At 40.5% G+C, this 12,592-nt stretch overlaps 1 protein-coding gene across 5 annotated transcripts in view; it reads left to right on the top strand.

Annotated features, from left to right (window-relative positions):
- nvl (nuclear VCP like) overlaps window positions 1-12,592 on the top strand; it is a 37,031-nt gene that overhangs the window by 17,593 nt on the left and 6,846 nt on the right. For 4 of the 5 annotated variants that reach the window (XM_055018572.1, XM_023262829.3, XM_023262828.3 and 1 more), the window contains exons 11-18: window positions 253-354; window positions 672-789; window positions 2,569-2,713; window positions 5,158-5,458; window positions 6,089-6,310; window positions 10,092-10,196; window positions 11,586-11,648; window positions 12,022-12,141. In XM_055018572.1, the coding sequence (XP_054874547.1) occupies window positions 253-354; window positions 672-789; window positions 2,569-2,713; window positions 5,158-5,458; window positions 6,089-6,310; window positions 10,092-10,196; window positions 11,586-11,648; window positions 12,022-12,141 (1,176 nt within the window). The remainder of the gene's footprint in view (window positions 1-252; window positions 355-671; window positions 790-2,568; window positions 2,714-5,157; window positions 5,459-6,088; window positions 6,311-10,091; window positions 10,197-11,585; window positions 11,649-12,021; window positions 12,142-12,592) is intronic. The other variant, XM_055018573.1, reaches the window with a different exon arrangement.

Raw genomic sequence — 12,592 nt, 5'->3', positions numbered from 1 at the left:
CTTTGTGTTGTGGTATATCTGTATTAGGAAGATCATACAGTAGTAACTACACAGGGTTGATCTTCTCAATAAATTTGCAAACCTGATGATCTTCAGGACAAGTTGGAAAATGTGCTGCATCTCAACTAGGTATTAATCCTTTTCAGATTTTCGCCTAAAAAGCTATGTTTCCAACAAGGTTTGAGTAAGTGGGACGTCAGTAACGGTTGTGTGTGTTTGTGTTAAATATCAGGGCGTGCTTGTGTGTTTTAGGAACTACAGTTACCCATGTTGAAGGTGTCTGCTCCAGAGCTGGTGTCTGGAGTGTCTGGGGAGTCTGAACAGAAGCTCAGGGAACTGTTTGACCTGGCTGTGGTCAGTACTGCTTTACTTCTTTTGTATTGCTCTTAATGTGTGTGGAATGATAAAAGGCTGTAGACTTGAAGAAGTACAGCAAACAGACTACAGTATTAACGAGAGACACCCAACAGTGAATAAGTGGTTGTTGCAGTAATAATAGTAAAGATAGAGGTATAAAAGTATTAGCGGTAACAGGATAACAAGGCCTCGAGGAAACCACATATTCAACTGATGTTTCTGTGGTGCTCTTGATACAGTACAGCTGTTAGTATTGATCTATGATGAATAATGTTGACTTCTCTAGATATTCTGCTTCTTTGCCTCTCTTGCAGAGCTCTACCCCATGTATCCTGTTCATAGATGAGATAGATGCTATAACCCCTAAAAGAGAGGTGGCCTCTAAAGACATGGAGAGGAGGATTGTAGCCCAGCTGCTGACCTGCATGGATGGTATGATACACTGCATTCACAGTAATGTGTAATTCCCTTGAGGAAATTTCTGTTTGCTAGCAGAAACAAGCAGATCAGACTTTAAGTCTAGATGATATTTCAACTCATTCTGTCATCTTACACTGACCAATCAACAGAGGCAATATTAATAAACCAGAGTACCACTTACTGCAGGGTCAAAACATCTCAAATCATCAGAGGCCTTCTGCTCAACTTTTTTGATTTATTTGAAACTTTTTTTTTAATCATAGCATTGGATATTTAAAATGGTGTCTGTGAAATTGTAGGTTGATGTATCAAATACTTTCCGAAATAATAATGTACAATAGTGCTGATTACCAGAACATTTTTTTTATGTTTCTGTAATGGTTAATCCACCAGTATATGCAAGCTCTTAAATCAAAATGATATCTTTAATGCTAATTACTGTTGTTATCCATGAATTTTCAAATTTAAAGTTTTACAAAAAGCAAAAAAAAAAATAGTAGTAAAGCACATTTTTATTTTTTGATTGAGATGCCAAATTGCAGTTATTCTTCATTAATTTTTTGACTTCTCAGAGAATTCCAGTGTGCTGGCTCAAATATGAGTTTATAAACTTGAATTTAGTTTAAAATCCTCACTCCTGTTCAAAATGGTGAAGCGTATTGAACTGAGAAAGAGTCCGAATTAAAGCACTTCATGATGCTGGATAGCCTTTGAGACAAACAGGGCAAGACATAAAGTGTTCTCACAATGTGTTCAAGGATGCCTTGGACTCAATTGCAGAGAGTGGTACTTACAAAATGCGCCAAGGAAGAGTCAGAAAATGAAAGAAGCTGAAGCAGATGTCAGGCACCTCATGATTCCAGAGACAGAATTAAGATCACTGCTGATCTTCAGGCAGAGATTAATGTTTCTAGATCAGCACCTGAGAAAGTCTCCAGAATGACCATAACCATAAGCTTTTAAAATACATTTATTAGAGTTCAGTATATATCAAGGTACAAAAATTTCCCACTATAAAAATCATACTATCCCAACAAACTGTGTCATGGTTGTATTATACTGATGTCATCCTCATGACCTAGCATAGTGATAATTCCCAAAAAGATTACACAAAGCTGTTAAACAAGACAAGTGTCATCCAAACCAAGATATATGTCTACAAAGTGGGGTCCAAAATTTAAAAATATGTGCATATTTAAAAATATAGATTTTCTTAGTTATATTTGGAAAACCACTTTGAATCTTGTCATTGCTGCTCAGTTATTAAAGTTCAATGAAAATATCTTTTTATTCATTTTTGTAACCAAGTATTTTATGTTAAAAAGTATTATACATGTTTGGTTTTGTATTATTGTAACATGCAACTACATGTGGTTCAAAGAATTTAATTTGCTGACTTGTGCATCATCAATTTTTCAAGTCCCCCATAATGACTATTTGATCTAGTGTTTTTTTTTTTTTCTTTTTAAAGTGTTGTCTCGGAAAATATTTGATACATGAGGTTACAATTTCACAAACATCTTTAGGAACCATAGTATACAAGAAAAAAATTCAGGCAAGTCAAACATAGTCAAGCATCAATTGTTTAAAAAAATTGATGATTTGAGATGGAATGACCTCGCATTCAGTTAGCATTTCGCATTCAATGACACTCAACCTAAGTCTCATACTACTGAATAAGACTAGTGAGGTAACTGTGTTAAATAAGCAAGCAGCAGCAGAAAAATGTATAATTTGGCAGCCGCAGGTGAAACATTTTTATGGTTTTTTCTGTTGCTTCCATCCTGACAGACTTGAACAGTCTGACAGTGACAGCTCAGGTCCTGGTCATCGGTGCCACCAACAGGCCAGACTCACTGGACCCTGCCCTCCGCAGAGCTGGACGCTTTGACAGAGAGATCTGCCTGGGTATCCCAGATGAAGGAGCTCGTCAGAGGTTAGCAATACAAGATTATAGAGATCAGTGGTCAAAGGCTAATTATTTTACTGGTGATTCTCTACATTATAAATCTTAAAGTTTTTTCTGTTTGCACTTTTGTACTTCACTTGCTGGTTTTGTTGGCGGTCCATGTATCATCCCCAAATTTCCAGATTTCCTCCCAGCTAACTGCTCAGTGATTGAATGTCATCATACTTTACAACAGAGTTCATAGCTTCTTAACATCAGCAGTGAGCTGAGAAGAAAATCATAGAAAAAACTTTTTTTTTCTTGTTCAGTGTGACCACAGCTGACTACTTTTACTTTAATAGACCCATTGTTCCCTATCAGGTTATAGCGTACATACATCATCTGTTCATCATCACCTACAGTATATCGTAAATATTTTAAATTAAACATTGATTCAAATACATAGAATGTGCAGGAAACATGCTGTGGCACAAGCTTTGTGTTTAACCATTTAACTTGCAACATGGCACTCTCCACTGCATTGCATGTACATAGTGTCTCCTCTCTCCAGTAGTTTGTGTTGTATCTTATCTGCAAGTATCTCTGACTCTGTTGCCCACTGTTTATTATTCTATTGTTTGCTGTGTGTCCGGTTCTCATTGCTCATCTTTATCCTCTTAGATTTCTTGTTGTAAAAAGGTTGTTTTTTCTTCGCACTGCCATTAAGTATTGCTCCATTGAGCAATAGGATAACAATAGTATAACATTGTCAGGTCTTGACTGTAATATGTGGAATGCCGTGAAATGATTTATTTTGTGAATGCCTATAAAAAATGGTCACACCCCTTTGAATTTTTCCACATTTATTGCTTTTTAACATTGGCTTGGAGTCAATAACTTGGCTTTTTTTTTTTTTTTAAACAGGAATTTAAGATTTAAAAATTGCTTTCATATTAAAGTGAAGACAGGTTTCTGCAAAGGAATTTAAGATAATTAGATACGTGATTGGATAAGTGCTCACCTCCTTCAAGTCAGTATTTAGTAGATACACCTTTGGCTGCAATTCCAGCCCTGAACTTGTATGGATAGGTCTCAGTCAGCCTGAACATCTGGACACTGTCACTTTAAGCCATTCTTCTCTTCAAAACTGTTCAAACTCTGTGATGTTGCACAGAGAGTGAACAGCCTTTTTCAAGTTTAGTCACAGATTCACAGTTGGATTGAGGTTGGATTGACTCTGACTCAGCCACTCCAGAACATTCAAACCATTTCTCTGTAACGTTAGCTTATATTTTGGGTAATTGTCTTGCTGGTGAACAAATCTTCTTCCAAGATGCAGTTCTTTTGGAGAATCAGGTTGTCCTCCAGAATTTCCTTATATTTTGCTGTAGTCATTTTAACACTCTACCTTTACACGCCTTCCACGGCCTGCTGCTAAAAGCATCCTCACATCATGATGCTTTGACTAGTAAAGAACCTATGTAGCAGTTGTTGTATGCACAGTCTCTCTCCTCTCAGCTGCTGAGGCTTGTAAGTCATTCAGAGGAGTCATAGGTGTCTTTATGGCCTCCCTCAATAGTCTTCCTGGCACAGACACTCAGTTTTTGTGTTTAAAACATTCACTGTACTCGCATCATTTCCATCTCATTAATTTTGTGACTTCAAGCATAAGTTAGCTGTGCCAGTGTTAAATTTGGTGACTTACTTTAAAGAGGGTGAATACTAAGGCAGTCATTTATTTTAGATTTTATATTTTTAATGCTGGGGATCAGTGTCATTTACTACATGTTCATTGTCTCTCACTCTGTTGATAACAGGGATGAGAATTTTCCGCGGATCCGTGGAATTCCGAGTTTTTTTCCGCCGAAAGTATAATTTTTGTGAATCGTGTAAATCCGTTGAGAAAATTGTAGGGGGGTAGGGGTAGGTAAGCGGCCGGCCGACGCGGCGCGAGCCGAGGCTTGTGATGGCCGCCCGCCGTGATGGCCATCCCGCCGCCGACATCTTTCGGCAACGCGCATTGCAAAATCAGATACAGCTGTGAGAATGGAAATCGGCATTGCTATCTGTAAACATCACTCGCTATTTATGTTAATAACAACATCCGCCTATTTTCGGCAGCAATTTGGCGCCAGTTTCATCTGATTGTTTCCTTCCACATGTTAAATTTCGCGGATATGCAAGCACACGATATTGTTGAGTTTTGATCATTTCTGGTGCGTGGATATGTATAGATCTATGGTTGTTCTGGTTACCTAAAAAACCTTTTCCGCCAGCATGGCGAAAAAGGTTTTTTAGGTAACCAAAACTCTGAAAAAAAAAAGACTGAAAAAAAATCTGAAAAAAACTCTGAAAAAAAAACTCTGAAAAAAAAAACTCTGAAAATGTCTGCCGAAGGCAGACATTTTCAGAGTTTTTTTCCATTTGTCATTCTCATCCCTGTGATAATAACACAGCTCGGAAACATAAATCGAATTCTTGTGCTTTGTCAGGATCTTGAAGACGTTGTGTCGAAAGCTAAATCTTCCGGAGGACTTCGACTACCAGAAGCTGGCCCGCCTCACCCCAGGCTATGTAGGTGCAGACCTCATGGCTCTGTGTCGCGAAGCTGCAATGAGTGCTGTAAACAGAATTCTGCTGGAAGCAAGGGGACTTCCACAGAGGCAAAACCAGAGCTCTGCTAAAGATTCTTTACCAAGCGCCGTTCAGACTGAGGCCGCTTTGACAGACAGAGAGGTCGGAGAACAATCAGACATCAACCCTCAGGAAGAGTCGGGACAGAATCATCTGCAGGTATGAGGAGCTACAGCAAGATATTCACAAACATCGCTCTGTATGGTATGGCTGACTCACTCAGTTACACTGTGTACATTCAGGTTAACTGTTAGGAATCAGACAAATGCTGCTTTGGCTTTAAAACAATGTCTATCTGTTCACATAAAGCTCTTCTGTCAGTGTTTTACAATATGAAAGTAAGGTAACTCCTCAGGAAAGTATAGACAGACTTTAAGTGCCATAACAGTGGTAGATGTCTTGTGTTATGTATCAGAAAGCTTGAGATATTTTCCAAGGCTGACAGCAGATTTTGGATGAAATAAATGTGTTTTCCTATGTGCCAGGCGGCTATTGTTTTGCATTTTAAGCCAGAATGAATTGAACCTGCATATATTCAAAACCAAAAATAAAGAGCATGACTTTTTGTTGTTGAAAATATTGGTAATTAGAGCTTTTATTACGTTCTAGAGCTGCTTTCCTGCTATACTTCCAAGCATTACTAAACTTTTGTCAGGTCAGAAAACATTAATAATGTAATGCTGCTGCCTTTCATTAATTTGTGAGTGAAAGTAGTTTAGAGTTCTGTGTATTTCTGACTTGTATTTCTGACCTTTCTTGTTGTTCGGATCAATTGTACGCTGGTTTCAGCAGGGGGAGCTGTGGCACCTGTTGCATCTGCTGAAGAACACAATGACACTGTCAGAGGAAGAACTGGCTGGCCTGTCCATCCTCATGTCAGATTTCCAGAGCTCTCTGACCAGTGTCCAGCCCTCAGCTAAGAGGGAGGGATTTGCCACTGTGCCAGATGTCACCTGGGAGGATGTGGGAGCGCTGCAGGACATCAGGGAGGAGCTCACCATGGCCATACTGGTAACACCAGATTTTTCATTTAAAGATAAGCACCCTGTGATGAGCCTTTTCATTTCTGTTCAAAGTGTTTTTTATTGAAAATTCACTTAGGCATTATATCAAGGTTACAATACAGTTACCTTTTTTGTTTATAAACACCACCCACCCCCCACCCCCGAACAGTCCCACCCTGTTGCACCATAACAAAAAAAAAGGAAAAAAATGTAAATTACAATAATTGCAACATTACTCATTAACAATAAGTGATGGATCCACCTTTTTAATCTGATCTAAAATAGGTTGCCAGACATGATAAAATGTGTTAGCACAGCCTCTTAAGGAATATCTTATTTTTTCCAGAGTTAGATGATGCAAAAGGTCAATGAACCATAGTTTGAAAAATGGAGGGTATTTCTCTTTCCATTTAAGCAGTATGAGCCTTCGAGCAATAAGTGTGGTGAAGGCAATCACATCTTTATACTCTTTGTTCAGATTAGCAAATTGTGATAAAGTCTTTTTGCTGCAATGCATATATATACATATGTACACATACACATATACACTCACAATAAGTTAGGGATATTGTTATTTACATGAGTGCTTTTCCTATTTGGTCTGAATTTTAATGAAATAAGTCACAGTTCCCTTTGATATTACTATTAATGAATGAGAAGAAGCACCATTTTCATTAGTGCAGTATTTATTACCCCAACAATTTACACAATAACAAAGATAGCCCCAAATAACCAAAATTGACAAAGTCAGTAGCAGGTGTTTCTACCATTTGCCACAATGACAGCTTGACAGTGACATCTCATGCTCCTAACTAGCCTCATGATGTTGTTCTGAGGCAATGCGTTCCACTCCTCCACAAGTGCTACACGCAATTCTGCCAGGTCACGTGGGGGTGGGGTACGAGCATCCAGTCGCTGCTTCAGCTGGTCCCAGACGTGCTCTATGGGGTCCAGGTCAGGGAACATTGCTGGCCATATATATATATACCATATGAGGCACTCCAACTTCCTGAAGTCGAGCTGTGACAATTCTGGCACCATGTGGTGGAGTATTATCATCCAAGAACAGGAAGTTGGGGGTGTGCTGGCGGAATTGGGGGATGATGATGGGTTCTATGATGTCTGTGAGGTAAGAACGTGCAGTGACTGAGCCATCTACAATCACCAAATCTGTTTTGCGCTGACTGGTGATGCCTGCCCAGACTGTTGCACCTCCTCCACCAAAGCGAACCCTGGGGACCATGTTGACCTCAGCGTATCGCTCACCTTGCCTTCTCCAGCAACGCTGGTGACCATCATTTCTGTGCAAGGTAACCCGATACTCATCAGTGAACAGGACGGTAGACCACTGCTGCATTGTCCAGGTCACATGGTCTTGTGCCCACTGCAACCGGTCACAGTGGTGTCTTGGTGTCAGTGGAGTCACCTGCAACGGTTGTCTGGCATTCAGGCCAAAGCGGTGGAGTCTGTTGCGAATGGTTTGTCTGGAAACCCTAGTACCCCTCACTTCTCGTAAACAGGCCTGCAGCTGTGTGGCATTTGCATAACGGTGTCTGAGTGCATAGGTCCTTAGGTACTGGTCATCATTGCGGTCCATCACTCATGGGGCTCCACTCCTGGGTCTGTCACCAACACTGCCAGTGGTTCTGTGTCTTGCTGCAAGTCTGCTGATGACACTTTGAGACACACCAAGTTCACGAGCAACATCTGACTGGCTTCTACCGACCTGAAGGCGCGCTATGGCCAGGTGGCGCTGCACATCCGTTAAGTGACGTCGTGTGTTCATGGCTGCTTGAATGATGAACTGGGAATGACTTACTGGCAATACCAGCTTTTTATACCCCCAGAATGTTGAAATTGATGCCACATTGAAAAGGGTTGTCTTTTTGTATTTTTTGGTATTGGCCCCAATATGTAAGGCGCACTGTACACAGTGACACCATTACATGGAAAACACAAAATGAGGTGTGTCTAGCACCCTAATACAATTGCCTCCCTATCCCCAAAATCACTGAAGTGAAACAAACACCTTATGTATGAAATCCACTGAGGACCTCACAATATCCCTAACTTATTGTGAGTAGTGTACATATGTGTATGTATATGTGTATGTGTGTCTACATATACATACACACATACACATGCATATGCATTCATATACATATTTTTTTTTAAATTCTGGCGTTAATTATCTGTTTTGGTGAGAGTGTAACAAATGAAACAAATATGTGATCCCACAAGAAAGTTTGAAAGGAGAAAGGCCATTATAAAATGTCAATGCCCCAGTGCCATAAACTTAGTAAGATATTCAAACATTCTGCAACGATGCTGCATGTAGACACTAACCAATTCGAAATGGTAAATATGCAAAATAAAACGGGGCAATTTTACCGGTAATTATTGTCTCTCCTCACATATTTTCCTCTACATACGTTGTGGCCCCCGCTGGGTCCTTGAAGATCTTTTCCTTGCCGTTGTGGGTGATCCGCAGCTGGGCTGGGTAGAGGAGCCCGTAGCGCGCTCCCTCTCGTCCCCGAAGAAGCTTTTTGACATCATTAAAGGCAGACCTGGCGCAGGCCACATTCGGTGGGTAGTCGGGAAAGATAAAAATGGTTGAGCTGTTGTGGTGAAGTGGGCCAGCAGCTTCCTGTGCACGACGGAGGACATCCACCCTATCTTGGCTTGCAATTTGGCTATGATCGCTCTGGGCTTGCCATCTGCTCTTTTCCCTTGTAAAGTGCGATGGGATCTGTCAACAAGCACGTCCTTGTCCATCTTCAGTACTTCTCAGAGTAATCTGGACACAGCAACAGGTGTGCTTGGGGATCCTTCAGCTACATTCAATATACGAATGTCTGATCTCCGCATACGCCCCTCCATGTCCACACTTCTCTCCTGCAGACTCGCCACAGTTTTCTCCAGTTTCCGGACCTTGGTTTGCAGCGCCCTTACGTCGTCCGAGTGGACAGAAACCACCTGCTCGACATCCGAAACTCTAGTTTTGACTGTATCCAACTCCGAACGAAGAGCTGCTGTATTGTTAGCTATCTCCAGCTTAACTGATTGTAGCTCCAATTTAACCCCTTCGATCTCATTTGTAACCACCTTTGTCACTTCTCTTTGAAAGAGCTCAGTCATTTCAGTTTTAACAGATGCCAGCAGCTCGATTTTCAGAACCTCCAGGTTAGTTTGCTCATTGTGGTCGGACCTCATGTTAGCAGAGTTGCCTGAAGGATCTGCAGGAGTCCCGGGTCTGGACGTGATGCTATCGCAATTGCTAACGTCAGCAGTGTCGGAACTTGTCCCGCTTGCAGACACCTTGCCCGTGTACTTGTACTTGCGCAGGTTATTTGCCATTTTTCGAAGAGAAAGCCATCTCGTATGATATTATACTGTCTTAGATGAGCCATAGTGTTTTACTCTCAGTCAAATAAAAAGACTTCAATGCATTTTCTATGCGGAGCCGACCGAACGCGCGACCTACTCTATTGCCTTCTCGCTAGCGCCCTGAGCCTTTTAATTTTTTTGGCTTTTGTCACACTCCATTTGCTTCACTATAGTCATAAGTTTGAAGGAATCTTCATTCGTTCCTGACCTATTACTGTATCCAAATATCTACCATGTAGTCATGTCTCCACAGCTGCATCATAAACACATTGAGTCCATTAAGGTGCAATGATGGACTGGCTCTGATATGAGCTGACTCGTGTTTGACCTGGTTCACTGTCACTGTGTTCAGTCTATAGAGTGTTAGTACAGAATAACATGGTTGTGTGTGTCCCATACAGGCTCCAGTGCGTTGTCCAGAGCAGTTCAGAGCTCTGGGGCTTAGCGCTCCATCTGGCGTGCTGCTGGCTGGACCTCCAGGATGTGGAAAAACACTGCTAGCCAAGGTGCCCACCACACCAACACAATCATCCATGATAGTTGAGTGTCTTTAGATAGATTCTAAGAATGGCCCTACAATTTTGACTGGGACTAAAAAAGTCTTCTAAGAGTTGTGAGTAAGATATTAGTTTTCATGAAGCTTCCTGTAGCTGCAAATTCTTTACAGTGTGAAATGACATTGGAGAACATCACCCTCTATGGAAGGCGTCAAAAAATAACCATTGCTTGCTCTTTGACACAAAATTGCAAGATTAAACTTTTGAGAAAGAACGTGAAAACAGGCCTAATAAATACTGGGAGCACATGTTTTTAGTCAAATGAGACTCACATAAAATTTTCTGCTCAAATGAAATTAGCAAGTTTCTAGAAAAGAAAAAAGGCATATAGATTCCAATAGACCACCGTTTTGGTATTTTAAAGAGAACAGTAGAAAAACACAATTTCTCCAGCAAAGAGCTCCTGAAAGAATACATATGACATGTTGAAGAGATTTAACCCTCTGCAATGACTTTACTGACTTTAATTTCATTGACTTCCATCTGTGGGGTCAATATATAAATGTAACGAATCTAAATGGTTAGCAAATGAGTGAATGGCTCCAGCAGAGGCCACATTTTTAATTAAAGGCTTTTGAAAATGAGAAATTCTTCATTTAAGGGAAGCATTGGGACTGTGACTGAAAAGTCTTCAGTAAGTGTATCTTTATACATGTGTCCATATTTCCTAATGAAATCTTGCTATTCTGGCATGCCAAAATGGTGATGTGGACTCAATTGTCCAGCTCATTATGTGTACAAAACTACAAGTTGTTTCCATGTAGTCTTCATGTGGAAATTTAACAAGATATGAAGCTTTTTTTCCCTTACCAAATGTCCTCATATTTACTTTAATTCCAAACAGAGGAGCTGATGAATGCTCAACTCAATATACATCACAATAAATGTCATTTTATTGAAAAACATCATGACAACTACTGGCACTCACCAGATATTATCATCAGATGGAGCCAACTTAAAGGATGTAGCTGGCCCACATGGCTGCATGAACTTGACCATCACATCTTTTTCCCCTTTATCCTTGCCAGTGGTGAATCCAAGCACAACTTCCTGTGATGCACATGGGCTGTGTGGTTCAGATGGCCTCAATCTGATGTCGGTTTTGTGCCAGTAGTACATGTTCTGTAACCTATCACAGTTCCAGGAGTTGTGTGTCTTGTCATGATGAGTTTCAGTAAAAATGGTAACAGATCACTTCCTCAATTTCTATTTAACTTTGTACTTTTTCGATTTTCAAACAACAAGCAGATGTAGACGGCGAGCTGGGCTCTGTCATTAAAGGGAAGCTGCTTGTTATGTCACTTTGTTTCACCACGTTACTGTGCTCTCTCCTGACAGGCAGTGGCCAATGAGTCAGGCCTGAACTTCATCTCTGTCAAGGGTCCAGAGCTGCTCAACATGGTTAGTCACTGAGTGGGAGGAACGTGTTGGTGTAGTGGAGGCAGACTGTGTATTATTGCATTGTTATGAAGAACAGCCGATACTTAACCACATCTCTGAGAGGCTCATTTAGTGTGTCCTGCTAGCCTTGCAATCAGTGTGCTACAAAGATGGTTTCTCTATATGCAGACAATTGGGCTTCCTTTAATTTAGACTTGTATCTCAGCATGTGTTCATAGTCTCCCTCCAGTATTTTTGTTGTTTTCTTCATACTCTTACACTACATAAAGTAGAAACTCTAGGAGCAAGAACTAATCCACATTCCCCTTATTCACCGCACCATGAGTCAATCAGCTGATTGTACTGACTGATGAATTTCTGTTTGTCTGTGCAGTATGTAGGGGAGAGTGAACGAGCTGTCAGACAGGTCTTCCAGAGAGGGGGCAACTCAGCTCCTTGTGTTATCTTCTTTGATGAGATTGATGCTCTGTGTCCACGCCGCTCAGGCCATGAGGTGAGACTGTTACGCTTCATTAGTTAGATAGGCATATATGTTGACATACCAGATTCTAGAGTGCAAGACACACTAGCCATGATTGGTGGTCTTGTGATGACAAAAAGAACGTTGACCTCGAGAAATAGATGGATTGACATCACTGATGTAGAGAAATAAAAAACAATCCATTGGCTGTTTCCATTCGGGACATGTTGCCAGTATGTTGCCCTCACCAGTCAAACACAATAAACAATCATAGGCTCTGGAAAAGAAAAGTTTTTTATTAACAGCCACCAATGTCAATAACTTTTTTTTTTTTTTTTTTTTTTTTTTACATAAAATGATTTTTCTTTTGTTCTTTAACCATAATGAAGAGTCCTAAATGCATTCTCTATTGACTCAGCTATAAGTTTTCAATTCCAATGTTTTTCCTGTTAATTTTTTCTTTACTTTTTTTTAGCGGATTTTC

This window comes from Amphiprion ocellaris, chromosome 16 (assembly GCF_022539595.1).
Source record: "Amphiprion ocellaris isolate individual 3 ecotype Okinawa chromosome 16, ASM2253959v1, whole genome shotgun sequence".
NCBI classification, from domain to species: domain Eukaryota; kingdom Metazoa; phylum Chordata; class Actinopteri; family Pomacentridae; genus Amphiprion; species Amphiprion ocellaris.
The sequence above is the reverse complement of the archived record's forward strand: the minus strand, read 5'-3'. Positions and strand labels throughout refer to the sequence as shown.